Source organism: Pristiophorus japonicus, chromosome 2, assembly GCF_044704955.1.
Source record: "Pristiophorus japonicus isolate sPriJap1 chromosome 2, sPriJap1.hap1, whole genome shotgun sequence".
Taxonomy (NCBI): Eukaryota; Metazoa; Chordata; class Chondrichthyes; family Pristiophoridae; genus Pristiophorus; species Pristiophorus japonicus.
The window spans coordinates 275,565,051-275,587,299 of record NC_091978.1 but is presented as its reverse complement, the minus strand read 5'-3'; the positions used below and the strand labels follow the sequence as shown (position 1 = coordinate 275,587,299).

The following is a 22,249-nucleotide window of genomic DNA, read 5'->3' as shown; positions in this document are numbered from 1 at the left end:
TGGGTAGCCGATCTGATGGGAGTGGCAATGACTATGTCAGGGATTGAAAGTCCAGATTCATTGATGGCAGCGGTGTCCTCTGATGACTGAAGGTAGGTGGGTTGGTCACTGATTGTGTCTTCCTCAGACTGTTCCGGTTCATCCGTGTGCCACAGCTTTATCTGATCGACATGTTTGCTGCATGTTTGCCCATTCTTGAGCTTGATGATAAACACTCTGTTACTTTCCTTGGCCGTAACAGTATGGGCAATCCACTTGGGACCTTGACCATAATTCAGTACATACACAGGATCGTTAACAGAAATGTCGCGTGACACAGCAGCACGATCATGATACCACTGCTGACTTTGACGTCTGTATTCAACATGATCATTCAAGTCAGGGTGGACAAGAGAGAGCTTGGTCTTGAGACCTCTCTTCATCAATAGTTCAGCAGGGCAGACCCAGGTAAGTATGTGGAGCCTTGTCCTGTAACTAAGCAATATGCATGACAAGCGAGTCTGCAGTGAACCTTCAGTTACACGTTTCATACTCTGCTTGATGGTTTGGACAGCACGCTCCGCTTGACCATTAGATGCGGGTTTGAATGGTGCTGACTTCACATGTTTGATACCATTGAGTTTCATGAACTCTTGAAACTCCAGACTAGCGAAGCAAGATCCGTTGTCGCTTACAACAATGTTGGGCAGACCATGAGCGGCAAACATGACACAAAGGCTCTCAATGGTAGCTGTGGATGTACTGGATGACATGATTGTACACTCTATCCACTTGGAATATGCATCCACCACAACTAAAAACATCTTTCCCAGGAAGGGACCTGCAAAATCGATGTGGGTCCTGGACCATGGTTTAGATGGCCACGACCACAGACCCAGCGGCGATTCCACTGGTGCTTTACTTAGCTGCATGCAAGTGTTACACTGATGCACACATGATTCCAGATCAGAGTCAATTCCAGGCCACCATACATGAGACCTGGCAATGGCTTTCATCATGACAATACCGGGATGAGTGCTATGTAGATCGTGTACAAATTTCTCTCTGCCTTTCTTAGGCATAACAACACGATTACCCCACAGTAAACAATCTGACTGAATGGATAGTTTGTCTTTGCGACGGTTGTAAGATTTGGTCTCATCATCCATTTGCTTGGGTAGGGCAGACCAAATCACCACTAAGGACACAATATTTCACAACCAATAATATCGGGTCCTGGCTGGTCCAGGTCTGAACTTGTTGAGCCGTGACAGGGGTTCCTTCACTTTCAAAAGCATCCATAACTAACAGTAGTTCTGCAGGTTGTGGTGTCTCCACCTCCGGTGTGGGCAACGGCAGACGGCAACAGTGCATCGGCCAGGTCTATGACGAATGACATAATCATAGGCAGATAATGTCAGTGCCCACCTCTGGATGCGGGCCGATGCATTGGTATTGATAACTTTGTTTTCCGAAAACAATGAAATGAGTGGCTTGTTTCCAGTTCAAACCGAAGACCACACAGATAGTGATGCATCTTTTTAACCCCATAGACACAGGCTAATGCTTCTTTTTCTACCATGGTGTAGGCTCTTTCTGCCTTTGACAAATTTTTAGAAGCATATGAAACAGGTTGTAGTTTACCCGACTCAGTAGCTTGTTGGAGCATGCAACCAACTCCATGTGACGATGCATCACAGGCCAATACTAGACGCTTACACGGATCATAATGTACCAGCAACTTGTTAGAGCAATGCAGATTAGTAGCTTTATCAAAAGCTATATCTTAAGATGCACCCTAAACCCAGTTGTCACCTTTTCTTAGCAGCATGTGCAGTGGCTCTAATGAAGTGCTCAATCTAGGTAGGAAATTACTAAAGTAGTTGAGTAGACCAAGGAACGAATGCAGCTCCGTCACATTTTGAGGCTTGGGTGCATTTTTGATGGCCTTGGTTTTCGAGTCTGTAGGCCTGATGCCGTCAGCAGCAATTTTCCTCTCTAGGAATTCGACTTCCGGTGCCATGAAGATGCAATTCGGACGTTTCAGTCTGAGTCCCACTTTGTCCAACTCTTCCAGGTTGTTCAGATGTTCAGCGGTGTCATGACCTGTGACCAGTATGTTATCTTGGAACACGACGGTTCTAGGGACGGACTTCAGTAGACTCTCCATGTTCTTCTGAAATATGGCTGCAGCCGAGCGAATTCTGAAAAGACAACTGCTGTAGATAAACAGTTCTTTATGAGTATTGATGCACGTAAGTTTCTTCGACGTCTCGACCAGCTCCTATGTCATGTAGGCCGACATCAGATCCAGTTTAGTGAATGACTTCCCCCAGGCTAGCGTTGCAAACAGGTCATCAGCCTTCGGTAATGGGTATTGATCCTGTTTCAAAACTCACTTGATCGTAACCTTGTAGTCTCCACAAATTCTGACAGTGCCATCACACTTCAACACAGAAACAATGGGGCTGGCCCATTCATTAAATTCAACCGGTGATTTGATCCGACAACGCTGGAGTCAGTCCAGTTCGATTTCAACCTTCTCCCTCATCATATATGGAACTGCCCGAGCTTTATGATGGATGGGCCTTGCATCTGAGTCCACATGGATCTGCACCTTGGCTCCCGTGAAATTGCCGATGCCTATTTCAAACATACTAATCTGCATTGCTCTAACAAGTGCTTAGCACTTGATCACATGGAGTATCATCCTCCGATGACAATGCTTTGATATCGTTACAATTCCATTTGATTTTTTTCTAGCCAATTCATGCCGAACAGCGTTGGACCATTGCCTGGAACAATCCATAATGATACATAATGAACTGCACCATCATACGACACCTTGACTACTGCACTGCCAATCACCATTATTAGTTCTTTAGTGTACATACACAACTTGGCATTGACTGGACTCAGCTTAGACTTCACAGCCTTAGTATCCCACAGCTTGACGAATGTCCTCTGGCTCATTATTGATTGACTCACAACTATGTCCAATTTTATCGGTACCGGCACACCTTTAAGTTTCACATTAATCATTATCGGTTGGCTCTTTGTTAGGAATGAATACAGTCCATACATTTCCTCCTCTGATATCTCGGATTGTATATCTGGATCCACGCTATACTGGTCATCATCCTCCACGTGGGGTGTGTCGCAGCACGCTTGCTCAGTTACGGACACATGCACTGGAGATGCCCCAGTCTTGAATAACTGTACTGTTTAAACCGACACTGATGAGGCCAATGATTGCCCCCACAACGCCAACATGGTGAAATCAGATTCATTCCCATTGGCGGACTTTGGGCAGCCACAGGTTTCGCATATGCAGTCGAGTATGCCCTGTCATATGCAGCTCTGCCAAACAACGATACAATTTTGTTTACAGTACTTGCCGAGTTCCGATTTTTCAATGATATCTGCTTTAAGGTTTTGTCCGTTGACATGCAAGCCTGGGCAATCGTGATGGCCTTGCTCAAATCCAGCGTCTCCGCTGCCAGTAGCTTCCGCAGGATCACCTCGTGGTTGATGCCGATTACAAAGAAGTCCTGAAGCATGTCTCCCAACGCGTTTTCGAACTTACAAGGTCCAGCTAGACGTCTTAGGTTGGCAACAAATTCCGACACATCCTGGCCCTCAGAACGAACGTGCTTGTAGAATCGATATCATGAGATGATGATGCCTTCTTCTGGTTTGAGATGGTCACGTACCAGAGCACACAATTCCTCATAGTCCTTGTCCATTAGACTTGCAGACAAGAGAAGATTCTTTATGAGTCCATAGATTTTCGGACTGCAAACCATGAGGAGGACCGCCCTGCGCCTAACTGCGTCAATGGGTTCCTCCATTTTGTTGGCCATGAAGTACTGGTCCAGGCGAACTACAAAATCTGCCCAGTCCTCTCCCTCCATGAATCTCTCCAGAACTCCAATTGTGCTCACTTTTTTATGCAAAGGTTGTTAAGTTACCTCGTCGCCAAATGTTATGTAAGTAATAAATTGATAGACTGAATACTGTAAACTAACACAGGTACAAACCTGGCTCTGCTTTATTAGGGCCCAAAGTGATTACATTACATGATGGCTTGCCTTTTAAACCTGGGCCGCACACACGTGCGTACAGCCCAATGACCTCCAACAGTGGCGCTACCTGGTGGCTAGTAACCCCAAGCATACATACATGACACCTTGGAGTTTAGCCTCTGTATGTGCGCAGACACAGGAGTCATCCGCATACTGTAGCTCAACGACAGAGGTTGGGGTGGTCTTGGATTTGGCGTGGAGGCGACGAAGGTTGAATAGGTTCCCACTGGTTCTGTAGTTTAATTCCACTCCAGCGGGGAGCTTGTTGACTGTGAGGTGGAGCACGGCAGCGAGGAAGATGGAAAAGAGGGTTGGGGCAATGACGCAGCCGTGTTTGACCCCGGTCCGGACATGGATGTGCTCTGTAATAGATCCGTTGGTAAGGTTCATGGTCTGCATGTCATCGTGGAGCAGGCGGAGGATGGTGACGAACTTTTGGGGGAATCCGAAATGGAGGAGGATGCTCCATAAACCCTCGCGGTTGACAGTGACAAGATTTCCCCATGAAATCTAGGGACGAGACTGTTGATGTGGAGTAAGCGTTTTCAGGGTTGTGCGTCTAAGTAATTGCTGTGAGGGGAGCTGGGTTGCCATGGTGCAAGATGCAGAGTTGGAGCCCTCCTCAAACAGAGAGCATTGTAAAGGGTTCCTTATGGAAGTATTGTTTTAAGAAGGCGAATGTGTGCTGGTGCTCAGAGTGGACAAAGAAGAAATGGTTCAGTGTGGTACTTTGCCTGCCCTGCTGAGGATTTGGCATTGTTCTGCAGTCCTGGGATGAGGGGATTGATAGTGAGTGCCAATGCCACCTCCATCCAGATGACCGAGGGATAATTCTGGGAGATTTGGTGTCGCCCACACCCAGGGATTTGTTCATCTTACCATCAGTGCCCTGCAGGAGGACGTAGAGGTCTGAAGGAGTGAAATTGTGTTCTTGTTCTCTGGCCTGGTGCCATGTCCTGCTGCCCTCTGGACACAGTGTTTGAGTGGTCATAATTCTGTACAAGTGCAGTAAAAATAGTGCTAAGACATACAGTGAAGTTATGTGATAGTGAAGTGAAAGGGCCAAGTTGTTCTCTAACTGTTTTGTCTCTCAGTCTGTTGCTGAAGAGCACAGGCTGAACTGTCTTTTTAAAAGTTACACACAAGTTTCCAGGTAGTTCACCTGCTTATACCAACTTTACACTGGTTTTACCCCAACCCCTGCACTAGTGGGAATACAAATGAGAAGACCCAAGAAACTGGGTGTATATCTCCCTCTAGAGATCATCAGCAGACGCAAAACTTTTTTTAAAAGTGCAACTCATTTTGAGGAAATTCTAGACCTATGCCTTTAAAGGTGTTCCGCTTGTTCTCCACTGAAATATTGAATACCTTTCCCCAATCAATTTGTTCAAGTTGTTGTTTTACTTACTTGAAATGAACTCTTTTAAAGTTATGCTCCTGGTCTTTGATACTTCTGAATCCCAGATCATGTTAAATTTGTTGTCCCCTTGGGGTGCCATAACTGCTATGTTTTGTACATTGTCAAGTCGAGTTAAACACCACCTCTCATTACTCTGATGTATAGGGTGATGAAGTAATCGTATATTATTTTTATCAGCTCTGAATCTAGACTTGGGTTTCCCCAAATTAGAATGATTGAAGTCAACCCTTAAAATAAACTTTCTGTTCTCACATACCCTTTTTATCTTTCCATAGATTGAACACTCTCCCTTCTTATGCTGACCCGGTGGTCTACAGCATACAATAGTGGTAGCTTGAATTTTTTTCATCTTGAACATGTCTGCCAAGAATAGCTCATTGATCATTTTCTACTTCCTGCTGGACCCCCCTAGTGTCTCTGACATATATGGTTACACCACCTTTTTTTCTGCCCACTCTGTCTTTTCTGAACACTTTATACACCTGAATGTAATATTCATTCCCATCCTCTGGAGTTGGCCATGTACTTGATATTCCTACTCCATTGTAGTTCCCTGTATTCAGATCCAAACATCTTATTTCTAATGCTCTGGCATTCATTTCTATACATCTTATGATAGATTTATCTCCTTACTTGCCCCGTTTTCTGCCTTTTCCTGGTCTCCGATTCATGTAAGTGTCTCTGAGTTACTGGAGTAGAAATTCATCTTCGGCAGTAGTGCAAAACATGTGGTATCGAACCGCTGCCCGTTATATGCCCTGTCCGATAGTCAGTTCCATTGACCTTAAAGGAACTGAATATTAGGCAGGGTGTATCATAGATGGCCGATGCGATACCTGTGTCCATACACACCTGCTGACTACCTTCTACTGTTCATTCAATCTCATCTGGAATCTTGTTACCTGCCTGACTCTACCCCACCTCCCTCCCCACCATGACCACCCACCCCCCCGCCCGGCCCCACACCAACCCCATCTAATGAAGTTATTCTTGATTAATGTTACTCATAAGTCTCTAATGTCCCTACTTGGTTTAGGTGCAGCCCGTCTCTCCTGTTTTGAAAATATGTCATTATTTATGAACATTACATGGTTGTTTTTACACCATGATGTCAGTCATTCATTTACATCCTGAATTTTCTTCTTGCTTTTTGCTCCTGTCCCAAACACTGAAAGTATAACAGAGAATATTACCTTGTATTAAAAACAGAAAATGCTGGAAATGCTCAGCAGGCCAGGCAGCATATGTGGAGAGAGAAACACAGTTAATGTTTCAGGCCGATGACCCTTCGAAGGTTACCCGGCAGAGCATTTCCAGCATTTTCTGTTTTTATTTCAGATTCCAGCATCCGCAGTATTTTGCTTTAACATTACCTTGTATCCTCTTTCTTTGTGTTAGGAAGTGGTGCTTCTGATGCCCTGGTGATTTGCTGTTAAGGGCTAATGCTACTCCAAGCGTTTCACCAAATTGGTGACACTCTTCTCCTGTCTAGGACTACCCACTCACATTCGATAATGCCCTCACTTTAGAAACTGAGATTCAACAGGAAGTCAGTGCAACATGCTTCAGGATGACCGGTAGCCAAAGCTAAACTCGAGGGCAGACATCTTAACTAATGGCTGTAAAGGTCACTGCAATCCTGGTCTTTTTTGCTTTTGGCTTGTTCCAGGTTAGCAGGAGGGGCATCAGTAACACCAGTCAGTTGACTGATGTATCCCCCCTGGGAAGACAGATGCACCAACATTAGCGTCCTCGACCAGGTCAACATCCCCAGCATCGAAGCACTGACCACACTTGATCAGCTCCGCTGGGCAGGCCACATAGTTCGCATGCCAGACACGAGACTCCCAAAGCAAGCGCTGTACTGGGAACTCCTTCACGGCAAACGAGCCAAAGGTGGGCAGCGGAAACGTTACCCTCAAAGCCTCCCTGATAAAGTGCAATATCCCCACTGACACCTGGGATACCCTGGCCAAAGACTGCCCTAAGTGGAGAAAGCGCATCCGGGAGGACGCTGAGCACCTCGCGTCTCATCGCCGAGAGTGTGCAGAAATCAAGCGCAGGCAGCGGAAAGAGCATGCGGCAAACCAGTCCCACCCACCCCTTCCCTCAATGACTATCTGCCCCACCTGTGACAGCGACTGTGGTTCTCGTATTGGATGGTTCAGCCACCTAAGAATCATGTTAAGAGCGGAAGCAAGTCTTCCTCGATTCCGAGGGACTGCCTAGGATGATGGTATCAAGCAGGTGATGTGTTGTTTGCAAGAGCAAGCAATTGCATCACATTCCACATGAACAAGAGGCAACAGCAGGATAAAGTCCTAGGATTCTTCCAAATGGCAGGATTTACCAAATGTATGAGTGTGATCAATTTCATGCATGTGGCCCTGTATGTTCTTGCATAAAAAATGTATTGGAAGGGATAACACTTAATCAAAGTCCAGCTTATCTGCACTAATAACGCACATGAATGCCTGCTTTCCTTGCAGCAGTTATGATTCTTTCATTTTAAGGCAGGTAACTCTGGCCCCAATATTAGCTCTTAACCAAAATATACACATCCAGATCCTGGAAGACCCACTGCAGTATTGGTTTATGATATAGAATTACTTAGAATATACAGCACAGAAACAGGCCATTCAGCCCAACCAGACCATGCCTGTGTTTATGCTCAGTCGAGCCTCTTCCCATCCTTCCTCATCAAACTCTTTCAGCTTAACCCTTTCTTCCCTTCTCCCCCATATGCTTATCAAATTCATTCATTCATAGGCAATCCCTCGAATCGAGGATCACTTGCTTCCACGCCAAAAAAGGATGAGTTCAGAGGTGTTTCAATGAAGGACCTAATATTCCAGATCCCGAACTACATCCTGAAGGGTGAAAGATGCCTGTGCGTGGATTTTTTTTAACGTGTGGTGGCCATTGCACACCAGCCACTACAAGGGCTTAACAGAGCTAGGTCTTGGTCCAGTGGCAAGGTTATCCAACACGACTGGAGACCTGTCTGCTGCATAGGCTGGCCCATGCTGCCCTGGGCCCCTGATTCCTGAACTCACGCCTCTCCTGGGCTCCATCACATCCCTCTACAGTCTCTCGCCACTCCTGCTGTGTTTGCCCATGCTTCAATCACTGACCTGGACCTTGATGATGTCACTCTTCGCTGCCATGTTGTGCTAGGCCCCTTGGGGAAGAGCGACCATAATATGGTAGAAATCTTCATTAAGATGGAGAGAGACACAGTTAATTCAGAGACTAGGGTCCTGAACTTAAAGAAAGATAACTTCAATGGTATGAGACATGAATTGGCTAGGATAGACTGGCGAATGATACTTAAAGGGTTGACGGTGGATAGGCAATGGCAGACATTAAAAGATCACATGGATGAACTTCAAAATTGTACATCCCTGCCTGGCATAAAAATAAAACGGGGAAGGTGGCTCAACCGTGGCTAACAAGGGAAATTAGGGATAGTGTTAAATCCAAGAAAGAAGCATATAAATTGGCCAGAAAAAGCAGCAAATCTGAGGACTGGGAAAAATTTAGAATTCAGCAGAGGAGGACAAAGGGTTTAATTAGGAGGGGAGAAATAGAGTATGAGAGTAAGCTTGCAGGGAACATAGAAACTGACCGCAAAAGCTTCTATACATATGTGAAGAGAAAAAGATTAGTGAAGACAAATGTAGGTCCCTTGCAGTCAGAATCAGGTGAATTTATAATGGGGAACAAAGAAGTGGCAGACCAATTGAACAAATACTTTGGTTCTGTCTTCACTAAGGAAGCCACAAATAACCTTCCGGAAATATTAGGGGACTGAGGGTCTAACGAGAAGGAGGAATTATTAGTCAGGAAATTGTGTTCGGGAAATTGATGGGATTGAAGGCCGATAAATCCCCAGGGCCTGATAGTCTGCATCCCAGAGTACCTAAGGAAGTGGTCCTAGAAATAGTGGATGCATTGGTGGTCATTTTCTAACATTCTATAGACTCGGGATCAGTTCCTATGGATTTGAGGGTAGCTAATGTAACCCCACTTTTTAAAAAAGGAGGGAGAGAGAAAACAGGGAATTATAGACGGGTTGGCTTGACATCGGTAGTGGGGAAAGTGTTGGAATCAATTATTAAAGATGTAATAGCAGCGCATTTGGAAAGCAGTGACAGGATCGGTCCAAGTCGGCATGGATTTATGAAAGAGAAATCATGCTTGACAAATTTTCTAGAATTTTTTTGAGGATGTAACTAGTAGAGTGGACAAGGGAGAACCAGTAGATGTGGTGTATTTGGACTTTCAAAAGGCTTTTGACAAGGTCCCACACGAGAAATTAGTGTGCAAAATTAAAGCACATAGTATTGGGGGTAATGTATTGATGTGGATAGAGAACTGGTTGGCAGACAGAAAATAGAGAGTAGGAATAAACAGGACCTTTTCAGAATAGCAGGCAATGACTAGTGGGGTACCACAAGGTTCAGTGCTGGGACCCCAGCTGTTTACAATATACATTAATGATTTAGACGGAGGAATTGAATGTAATATCTCCAAGTTTGCAGATAACACTAAGCTGGGTGGCTGTGTGAGCTGTGAAGAGGATGTTAAGAGGCTGCAGGGGACTTCGACAGGTTAGGTGAGTGGGCAAATGTATGGCAGATGCAGTATAATGTGAGGTTATCCACTTCGGTGGCAAAAACAGGAAGGCAGAATATTATCTGAATGGTGACAGATTAGGAAAAGGGGGATGTCATGGTACATCAGTCATTGAAAGTTGGCATGCAGGTACAGCAGGCGATGAAGAAGGCAAATGGCATGTTGGCCTTCATAGCGAGAGGATTTGCGTATAGGAGCAGGGAGGTCTTACTGCAGTTGTACAGGGCCTTGGCGAGGCCACACCTTGAATATTGTGTCCAGTTTTGGTCTCCTAATCTGAGGAAGGACATTCTTGCTATTGAGGGAGTGCAGCGTAGGTTCACCAGACTTATTTCTGGGATGGCAGGACTGGCATATGAAGAAAGACTGGATCGACTAGACTTATATTCACTGGAATTTAGAAGAATGAGAGGGGATCTCATAGAAACATATAAAATTCTGACGGGATTGGACAGGTTAGATGCAGGAAGAATGTTCCCGATGTTGGGGAAGTCCAGAACCAGGACTCACAGTATAAGGATAAAGGGTAAGCCATTTAGGACCGAGATGAGGAGAAACTTCTTCACTCAGAGAATTGTGAACCTGTGGAATTCTCTACCACAGATAATTGTTGAGGCCAGTTTGTTAGGTATATTCAAAAGGGAGTTAGATGTGGCCCTTACGGCTAAAGGGATCAAGAGGTATGGAGAGAAAGCAGGAATGGGGTACTGAAGTTGCATGATCAGCCATGATCATATTGAATGGTGGTGCAGCCTCGAAGGGCCGAATGGCCTATTCCTGCACCTATTTTCTATGTTTCTATGTTTCCTGCACCAGCTCGCGCTGCTCCTGGAAGTAGTATGCCTCCACGCTGTTCCTGGGCCACTGCACCTCCGCTCCTTTTATGGCCCCGACCTGCCGCTGTTGTTCTCACGCAGATCGTGGCCTCCATGTTGCCTTCTAGCATCCCCTTAAATACATCTATACTATTCGCCTCAACTACTCCCTGTGATAGCAAGTACCACATTCTCACCATTCTCTGGGTAAAGAAGTTTATTCTGAATTTCCTATTTTATTTCTTAATGACTATCTTATATTGATGGCTCCTAGTTTTGCTCTTCCCACAAATGGAAACATTCTCTCTGTATCGACTCTATCAAAACCTTTCATAATTTTAAAGACCTTTATTAGGTCACGCCTCAGCCTTCTATTTTCAAGAGAAAAGAGACCCAACCTGTTCATTCTTTCCTGATAGGTATACTCTCGCATTTCCGGTATCATGCTTGTAAAATCTTTTTTGCACCCTCTCCAGTGCCTCCATATCCTTTTTATAATATGGAGACCAGTACAGTACACAATACTCCAAGGGTGGTCTAAGCAAGGTTCAATACAAGTTTAGCATAACTTATCTACTTTTCAATTCTATCTCTCTAGCTATAAACCCTAGTGGTTGGTATGCTTTTTATAATGGTCTTATTAACCTGCATCACTACTTTTAATGATTTGTGTATTTATACTTCCAGATCCCTTTGCTCCTCTACCCCACTTAGATTGTTATTTTTGAAGTAATATGTGACCTCCTTATTTTTCTTACCAAAATGTAATACTTTAAATGTAAATTTAACATGCAGGTACAGCAACCGATTAGGAAGGCAAATTATATGTTAGCCTTTTTTGCAAGGGCATTGGAGTATAAGAGTAAGGAAGTCATGCTGCAATTATATAGGGCTTTGGGAAGACCACAAATGGAGTATTGGTCTCCTTACCTAAGGAAGGATATACTTGCCTTAGAGAGGATGCAATAAAGGTTCACTGGATTGATTACTGGGATGAGAGGGCTGTCCTATGAGGAGAGATTGATTAGAATGCACCTATATTCTCTGGAGTTTAGAGGAATGAGAGGTGATATCTTTGAAAGGTTTAAAATTCTTAGAGGGCTTGACAGGGTAGCTGCTGAGAGACTGTTTTCCGTGGCTGCAGAGTCCAGAACTCGGGGTCATAGACTGAGGATAAGGGTTTGGTCACTTATAACTGAGATGAGGAGAAATTTCTTTACACAGAGGGTTGTGAATCATTGGAATTCTGTACCCCAGAAGGATGTGGATGCTCAATCGATGAGTATATTCAAGATTGATATCGCTAGATTTTTTTTTCGCACAAAGGGAATCAAGGGAAATGGGGATAGCACGGGAAAGTGGTATTGATGTAAAGTTCAGCCATGATATTGAATGGCAGAGCAAGCTCGATGGGCTGTATGACCTACTCCTGCTTCTATGTTTTATGTTCTTATATTCTCACATTTATCTGTTGAAATTAATTTGCCAATTATATGCCCATTCTGCAAGTTTATTAATGTCTTCTTGTAATTTGTTGCAGTCCTCCTCAGTATTGACTATCCCGCCCCAATCTGGTGTCGTCTATAAATTTAGAAATTGTGTTTTTGACTTCAAAGTCTAAATCATTATTATAAATAGTGAACAACAGTGGTCCTAGCATTGACCCTTTTGGGACCTCACTTCTCACCTTCAGCCACTCTGAATAGCTACTCTTTACCCCTACTGTCTGCTTTCTGTCTTGTAGCCAGCTGGCTATCCATTCTGCTACTCGTCTCCGACTCCACATGCTTTGACCTTATTCATTATTACATTATGGGGTACCTTATTGAAGGCCTTTTGAAAATCTAGGTATATTACATCTACAACATTACCCTTGTTTACGCTCTCAATTATCCCTTCAAAGAATTCAATGAGACTTCCTCTTTTGAAATCCATGCTGACTATTCATTATTATATTTTTGGTTTCGAGATGTTTTTCTATTTTCTCCTTTAGTGGGATTTCATTAACTTTCCTACCACCGATATGAAATTGACTGGTCTGTAGTTCCATGGACATGTTCTATCTCCCTTCTTAAATATAGCTCTAACGTTAGTCCTCTGGCATTACACCTTTTTCTAATGAATTATGAAATAAGTGTAATAATGCCTCTGCTATCTCTTCCTTAGATTCTTTTAAAATGCATGGGTGTAATCTATCCGGACAGAGGGCTGGAAATTCGGTTGTGTAGCACCTCTGTTAGTGCCCTGGAGGGGCGGTAATGCGTCTTGAATTGCTTATCGCCCGGCCGCGTAGCTTGTAGTGCCCTGCCGGGAAATTTGGTACTGGTTTTGTGGCGGCGCAAAAGACTTCCGCCTCGTTGTGTACTTTCAGTCAGATCATGAAGTCAGTCATCGTGCAATGACCCGCTAGCGCCCCACTCGCAAAATTAGGTACGGCCGCCTCATTTAGCGTCCATCCCTAATCACGGCGGAAAAACCAGGTGGTACCACCTTCCATTGGCGCTATCTGCAGTCTATTTAAAGGGAGGGAAGAGGAGCATTAATTGAAGGTCCTATTGAGTGCAACGTTTCCGCACAGCATTCTGTGTGAATCTCTGACTTTAAAGTGGCAGATTTATCTGACATTACAGGGTCCTTACAACTTGAGTTAAAAAATTTAATGGGTGCATTACTAGCTCTCCAGCATCACCAACTCTATGCTCTTGTTAGGCAGCGGCAAGATAGAAGGGGTGTTGGCCATATCGGGGCAGGAATTAGGAAAGGCCATAGACTTCTGGACAGGAGGCCTTATCCCCCATGGGTTTACAGGCAGCAACATACCTCATACTTCAACCTCTCTGAGGAGCAGTGTGTGAGAAGGCAGCGCTTCCAAAAGGTAGTGCTGACAGAGATATGCCATCTCCTACAGGCAGACCTGCAGCCTTACATCGGCACTAGGACTGCGCTGCCCATTGCAGTGAAGGTCACTGTGGCGCTGGCCTTCTATGCCTCCAGCTCCTTCCAGGCTGCTTCAGGGGACATATGCAACACCGCTCAATACGCTGCACATTGCTGCATTCGCCACATCACAAAGCTCTCTATGCCCGCAAAATGAACTTCATCATGTTCCCAATGAGTAGGGAGAGTCAGAATGAGCGAGCATGTGGGTTTGGCAGGATTGCGAGCTTCCCGAGGGTACAAGGAGTCATTGACTGCACATACGTGGCCTTGCGGGCACCATTAGAGAATGCCGAGGTATTCAGAAACTAAAAGAGATACCATTCCCTGAATGTGCAGCTGGTGTGCGACCACACGCAGCGCATCCTCGCAGTGAATGCCCGCTATCCTGGGAGCGCACATGATGCGTTCATCCTGCGTGAGGGCACTGTGCCATGATTGGTTCAGCCAACATGTTCTGGCTGCTCGGAGTCAAAGGCTACGGCCTAGTCACCTGGCTAATGACTCCCCTTCGTAACCCCACCACACAAGCAGAGCATCACTACAATGACAGCCATGCGGCCACTTCTAACATCATAGAGCAGACAATAGGAGTGCTTCCGATGCCAGGTTCGCTCTGGAGGCAGCCTTCAATACTCCTCTCAACAGGTCTTGCAATTCATTGTGGTGTGCTTCAGTCAGACTTCCTGTGGCATTTGCCACCTCTTATCTTGAACCCCCTCCCACAATTAGTGCTCATCCTTAATATTGCCTCAGTGCCTGCAGCAAGGCTACCGAGGGCTGATGTGTGCATGGGGGAGACAGTACAGACAGCCTAGCAGGATGCCCTGGACTAGAACTGGGCCTGGAAGGCCCGGCTGCAGACTCCACTGCCTCAGTATTGGTGGCAGCAGTCTCGGATGGCTCGGGTGTAGACCATAGTAGATGCAAAGGCGGAGTGGTACTGGTGGGAGCCGGAATGCTGTAAGCCATTTCCAACGGCCCATGGCCACTCACCCGAGGCAGAGCCTCAGCATCCGGAGCAATATGTGTGAGCACACATTGCTGGCCTGCTTCAGCACCATCACTTCCCCGTTGGACTGTGGGGAACACAGAGAGGATGGCAGCAGTCAGTGTGTGCATGGCATCACTCTGCGACTGCCCCTGAGCACACTGAGACTGAAATGCGGCTGTCTGAGAGTTCATGCCAGCAATCACTGACAGCATCACATCACAAAGTCCTTGCGTAGCTTGGGCCTGTGATGCGATAGCTGCGCCACATCAGCCATGGCACGCGCCATCCCCTCTCGGACTCCACTATTGCCCGTTGGGCCCAGCTCACTCTGTAAGTGGGCAAGGATGGGCTCGGTGAATGCCTGAGAGGCACAGGCAATGCTTGAGGTGGCCTCCCCCAACCTCAGAGCAAGTGCATCCATGCTCTGTGGGGCCTTTCTCCAATGCACCCATGAGATCGCAGTGCATTTGCATAGACTTCGCTGGACATAGCCTCCAAGTCCAGGTCCTCGTGTGCTCGATCCTCAGCAGGACTCCTGGGCCGACTCATCCTTCGGGGAGCTGACCTCCAAGCTTCCCCTCGAGCTCTGCGTTGCTGTAGGCCGCTGGGGCCAGGAGCCTCAGACTCTTTGAACCCCAGGAATTCAAGGCCTTCGACCGATATGGTTTCCCCACTCTGTAGGACTGATGGAATGTCCTGTTCAGTCAATAAACTGTTGTCCGCTTCTTTGTCATCTCCCTCGTTGGCTGATGTTAACGGCTCATGGACAGGCTGCTGTGCTTCTGGCTCAGCATCTCTAGGCACAAAGCAACAGAAGTGTGGTTAGCAGCAGGGGAGGGGGCAGGGAAGTAAGAAGAAGGTGACATTGCCCATTTCTATGTAAAGGGGGTAGGCCATTTGCTGTGAAGGGTCACGGATCTCACAGAAATCGTAAATGCCATTCACATACCGTCACTGTCCACAGGGAGCTCTGCTTCGCTGCCCGCCACTGCGCCAATTGGTGTGCCCATGAGGGCGGACACTCGCTGCTCAACCTCAGTGAGATCCTGTATATCAGGCTCCCCACTTCCGGTGCGCTGCTGCTCTCAATGTTTATGAGTCAATTTCGCCTGCAATATGAAAAACAAGGTGGTGTGAGTGAGTGTGCAGCTCATCATGTAGAGTAGCTGCTACTGTCTGAAAGTGTGCAGATGTCCATTAGAATCTGCGTGGCTGCACATAGTGCATGTGGGAACGGTGGGATGAGGTGAGAGCTAACTAGGATTACGGACAAGGCTGACGTTTTGCAAACACATGTCAAGAGTGAAAGTGTAGTGCGAGGAGGGGTGAGACTGAATAGGGAACAAGAAGGTGCACGCGCTTGCATGCGCAGGTCATGGCTGGTGAACTGAGCCTCAACTTTTCACGCGGCTTCACCAACCAAGACTATGGCCTGGAACACATAGAGAAGGGGCAGGTACTGCAAAGACTTTACATTGTGTGAGACAGTGAGGTTCACATCATGGCACTGGTGCATTAATAGAAAGGGTACTCACCTTGATGACCCTAGTGAGGTAGTTGAACTTCCTCCGACATGTGTCACAGTTCGTGGCACTGTGTCTCTTGCAGAAATGTCCTGGACCACCTCCCTCCAAAGTCTGCGGAAAACTCGCCCATCCCAACCTTCTTTTTATAAAAAATTTATGTGGCTGTAGAATATTTTACTATTTTGTTGTGTTCCTTGATAAGTTAATTTCATGGTTCCTCTTTGCCTTCCTAATTGTTTTTTTGACTTCTATCCTAATCACTGTGTATTCTCTCTTGTCATGCTCTCACCTGCTGTCCATGTACTAAGTGGACACCTCTTTCTTTACCCTCAATTTTTCCCTTATGTCTTTATTCATTCATGGTGTCTCATTAATGTTTAGTTTGTTCTTGTTTTTAAGCAGAATATATATTTTCCTGGACTCTTTTGAACACCGTTTTAAATGTTTCCCATTGCTGTTCTACATGATTGTTTGCCAGCATTGCCCATTTTATTTTCGAAGTTCTATTCTTAGCCCCTCAAAATCATCTTTTCTCCAATCTATTATCCTGGTCTTTTTCATGCTTAGGTTTTTCTCCAGAATTATCTTAAACCATGTAATATTATGATCACTATTACCTAGATATTCCCCTACTCTTACTTCTCTTATCTGCTCTGATTCATTCCCCATTACTAGATCCAGTCTTGAATCCTCCCTTATTGGGCCTCTTACTGTGGTAGAAAAGAGTCATGTACACATTGTAGGAATTCCATTCCCTTATCCACTTTACCAAACCTCTTCTGGCCAATTAATTTCAGGGTAGTTTTCTTTATTCGTTCCTGGGATGTGGGTGTCACTGGCAAGGCCAGAATTTATTTGCTATCCCTAACTGCCCTTGAGAAGGTGGTGATGAGCCGCCTTCTTGAACCTCTGCAGTTTGTGTGGTGAAGGTACTCCCATAGTGCTGTCAGGGAGGGAGTTTCAGCATTTTGACCCAGCGACTATGAAGGAACAGCGATATATTACCAATTCAGGATGATGTGAAATGGAGGGGAACTTGGAGGTGATGGTGTTTCCATGCGTCTTCTACCCTTGTCCTTGTAGTTGATAGAGGTTGTGGGTTTGGGAGGTGCTATTGAAGGAGCCAGCATGGAACGGTTGTGCTGAATGGCCTGTTTTTGTGTACATCCTATATAAAAGCCTTGGCGAGTTGCTGCAGTGCATCTTGTAGATGGTACACACTGCAGCCACGTTGCGCCAATGGTGGAGGGAGTGAATATTTAAGGTGGTGGATGGGATGCCAATAAAGCAGGCTGCTTTGTCCTGGATGGTGTAGATCTTCTTGAGTGTTGTTGGTCGACACTCATCGAGGCAAGTGGCGAGTATACCATCACACTCCTGATTTGTGTCTTGTAGATTGTGGAAAGGCTTTGGGGAATCAGGAGGTGAGACACTTGCCAGAGAATACTCAGCCTCTGACCTGCTATTGTTGCCACAGTATTTATGTGGGTGTTCCAGTTATGTTTCTGGTCAATGGTGACCCCCCAGGATGTTGATGTTGGGGGATTCGGCAATGGCAATACCATTGAATGCCAAGGGGTCATGGTTAGACGCTGTCTTGTTGGAGATGGTCATCGCCTGTCACTTGTGTGGCGCGAATGTTACTTGCCACTTATCAGCCCAAGCCTGAATGTTGTCCAGGGCTTGCTGCATGCGCGTACAGATTGCTTCATTATCTGAGGCGTTGCAAATGGAACTGAACATCCCCACTTCTGACCTTATGATGGAAGGAAGGTCATTGATGAAGCCGCTGCAGATGGTTTGGCCCAGGACACTTCCCATGAGGAACTCCTGCAGTGATGTCCTGGGGCTGAGATGATTGGCCTCCAACAACCACAACATTTTCTTTTGTGCTAGGTCTGTCTCTAGCCAGTGGAGACTTTTTCCCCTGATTCCTATTGACTTCAATTTACTTGGGCTCCTTGATGCCACACTTGTCAAATGCTGCCTTGATGTCAAGGGCAGTCATTCCCACCTCATGTCTGCAGTTCAGCTTTTTTGTCCTTGTTTGGACCAAGGTTGGAACAGCTTGTCTAGAGGAACGATGATATATTGCCAAGTCAGGATGGTGTGTAATGGAGGGGAACTTGGAGGTGATTGTGTTTCTATGTGTCTTCTGCCCTTGTCTTTGTAGTTGGTAGAGGTCATGGGTTTGGGCTGTTGAAGAAGCCAGCGTGGAATGGTTGTGCATGTTTCTGTACCATGTTCTGGAGCGCAAGCCTTCAGCATGACAGCTGGGATATTGTTGGGACCCATACTCTTTGCTGCATTCAGTGCCCTGAGCTGTTTCTTGATATCATGTGGAGTCAATTGAATTGGCTAAAGTCTGCTTCTGTGATAAGAACATAAGAATTAGGAATAGGAGTCGGCCATTTGGCCCCTCGAGCCTGCTCCGCCATTCAATGAGCCCATGGCTGATGTTCTACCTCAACTCCACTTTCCTGCACTATCCCCTTACCCCTTGATTTCCTTAATATCCAAAAATCTATCGATCTGTGTCTTGAATATACTCAAAGACTGAGTTTCCACAGCCCTCTGAGGTAGAGAATTCCAAAGATTCACCACCCTCTGAGTGAAGAAGTTTCTCCTCATTTCAGTCCTAAATGGCTGACCCCTTACTCTGAGACTGTGACCCCTGGTTCTAGGCTCCTCAGCCAGAGGAAACATCCTCCCTGCATCTACCCTGTTAAACCCTGTAAGAATGTTGTATGTTTCAGGGAGATCACCTCTCATTCTTCTAAACTCTAGAGAATATATGCCTAGACTACTCAATCTCTCCTCATAGGACAATCCCCCCATCCCAGGAATCAGTCTGGTGAACCTTCGTTGCACTCCCTCAATGGCAAGTATATCCTTCCTTAGGTAAGGAGACCAAAACTGTACACAATACTCCAGGTGCGGTCTCACCAGGGCCCTATATAATTGAAGTAAGACGTCTTTACTCTTATACTCAAATCCTCTTGTAATAAAGGCCAACATTTGCTTTCTTAATTGTTTGCTGTACCTGCATGTTAACTTTCAGTGATTCGTGTACAAGGACATCCAGGTCCCTCTGAACACCAACATTTCCCAATCTCTCACCATTTAAAAAATACTCTGCTTTTCTATTTTTCCTACCAAGGTGATGGTGGGGACCTCAGGAGGAGGACAAGATGGATCATCCACTCGACACTTATGGCTGAAGATGGTTGCAAATGCTTCAGCCTTGTCTTTTACACTGGCGTGCTGGGCTTCGCCATCATTGAGGATGGAAATGTTCATGGAGCCTCCTCCTCCTGTCAGTTATTTAATGGCCCACCACCATTCATGACTTAATGTGGCAGGAGTGCGAAGCTTTGATCTGAAATGTTGGTTGTGGGATCGCTTCATTCTGTCTATAGTATGCTGATAGTTGTAATGCCCATGATTTCTGTTTTTCACTCATTTCCCTAATTTTTTGGCCTATTTCTTCTTCCACCTCCCTTCCATGACTACATGGTCTGTAGATTAGTGTGATTGATCTTTTATTATCTTTTATCTCTATCCACATCGATTCTATTTCTGTTTTACGTATGGCTACATTAGTTTTTTCTATTGCCATTATATACAGCTACTCCACCTCCCTTTGTTCTTCTCTATCTTTTCTAAATACATTTTACCCTGCAATGTTTAATTCTCAGTCCTGATTTTTCTGTCAGCTGTGGCTCAGTTCGTAGCACCCTCGCTTCTGAAACTTGAGCACAAAAATCTAGGCTGACACTCCAGTGCAGTACTGAGGGACTGCTGCACTGTTGGAGGTGCTGTCTTTCAGATGGGACATTAAACCAAGGCCCTATCTGGCCTCTCAGGTGGACGTTAAAGATCCCATGGCACTATTTCAAATAAGAGCAGTGGAGTTATCCCCAGTGTCATGCCCAATATTTATCCCTCAATCAACATCATATTGGCTGTAAAGCACTTTTGGAGATCCTGTGGTCATGAAAGGCAGTGCATAAATGCAAGTCTTTCTTTCCCTGAAACAACATCATAAAAACAAATTATCTGGTCATTATCACATTACTGTTTGTGGGACCTTGCTGTGTGCAAATTGGCTGCTGCGTTTCCTACATTACAACAGTGACTACACTTCAAAAGTACTTAATTGGTTGTCTTTATAGCCATGTCTCAGTAATCCTTGCTATATCAGGTTCCTTGCAATGTATTATTGCCTCCAGTTCCCCTGTTTTATTATGGATATTGTGTGCATTGCTCTACAGATGGTTTAACGCATTTTTAATAACAGTTCCTCTCACTTTAATTTAACCATTTTTTCACACTCCTACAGTGGCTGGATTTTCTGCTCGTTTGCGCCTCTGTTTGCGCCCCGGAGGGGCGGTTTATGGTGTTTCTAGATGTAACGCCGAGTGTCCAGCTTTTACCGCCCAGCTAGCAATCTCAGCTCATGGTTTGCGGCAATGCAAAAACTTACCGCCCGCCCTCTAGTTTCTCTGAGATCATGATGTCAATCATCGTGCAATGCTCCGCTCCGAGATACAAAATTCAGCTCTCATTTAACGCCCGCCCCAGGAACCGTCTGAAAAACCAGGCATTCCCAGGCTGCAGCAGGCGGTATTGGCAGCATTTTAAATGGTGGGCTGAGGATCCTACATGGCAGGTCACATTGACTGCAACGGCTGTGCACATCACGCCACGTGAGGCTCCGACTTGCAAATGGCACTTTTATTTGCCATTACAGTGCCCTGACAAGGTGAGTGAGAAAATGTAATGGGGGCATTACTAGTTCGGCAGCGTATCATGCTCCATGCTATTGCCAGGCAGCATCAAGCTGCATCAAGGGCTTCTGGCCATGTCGACCCACGGATGAGGAGAGGCCGAAGACAAAGCTGGGGAGGAGGGCGTACGTCCCACGGGTTTACAGGCATCAACGCTCATACCTCCAGCTCTATGATAAGCAGTGTCTGAGAAGGCTGCGCTTCCAAAATGAAGTGCTGACAGAGATATGCCATCTCCTACAGGCAGACTGATGGCTGGACCGCTCTGGAGGCAGCCTTCAATACTCCCCTCAACAGGTATCTGAATTCATTGTGGTGTGCTGCATGTTGCACAACTTGGCTATCATGAAGGACCAGGCATTGCCAGTGGGGATTGCATGGCCATCTCAGGAGGAGGAGATGCTGCCGGACCAAGAATCGCAGGTCGCCAGCTCGTAATGGACTGGCTCTCCTAAATGCACGAAACTGAGGGATGGAGCTAATACTGGACACACTATGTGCCCCTATAAAAGCACATCTCCGGTGAACGTTGGAATGATGCACAAGACACCAATGGAAAATATGAATCGTAAATATTACTGCAACAAAGTCACACAAATTCCCCCACCAAAATAAAATCATACAATATACAGCATTATGTTGCAGGGCACTAAACAACAATGAGGTTCCTTAAATCAACAAAACTTTTTTAACTGCGTGATTTTCAGCTCGGGCGCAAAAACTTTGTTGCGTAATACCTGATTTTGCGCCCCCAGTCATGGAACCTAATTTTTTGCTGAATTTTGCAGACGAGGGCGCAAACATTTTCCAAGCAGGACCGCTCTGCCGCCATTACTGCCCCGAAATCTCAAAAGCTGAAAATCCAGCCCCTGTTCTATAACTATTTATTCCCTGGTCATTTATGTCCTCCCCTAGTTTAGTCTACCAATGCGCTGCTTTCCTGTTTCGTTTATCCTAGAATCATAGACATTTACGACACAGAAAAAGGCCATTCGACCAATTGTGTCTGTGCCGGCTGAAAAAGAGCTATCCAGCCTAATCCCACTTTCCAGCTCTTGTTCC

At 45.8% G+C, this 22,249-nt stretch overlaps 1 protein-coding gene across 1 annotated transcript in view; it reads left to right on the top strand.

Annotated features, from left to right (window-relative positions):
- cfi (complement factor I) overlaps window positions 1-22,249 on the top strand; it is a 120,837-nt gene that overhangs the window by 35,564 nt on the left and 63,024 nt on the right. The window contains exons 9-10 of the mRNA XM_070862263.1: window positions 4,198-4,205; window positions 7,656-7,677. Coding sequence (XP_070718364.1) covers window positions 4,198-4,205; window positions 7,656-7,677 — 30 coding nt within the window. The remainder of the gene's footprint in view (window positions 1-4,197; window positions 4,206-7,655; window positions 7,678-22,249) is intronic.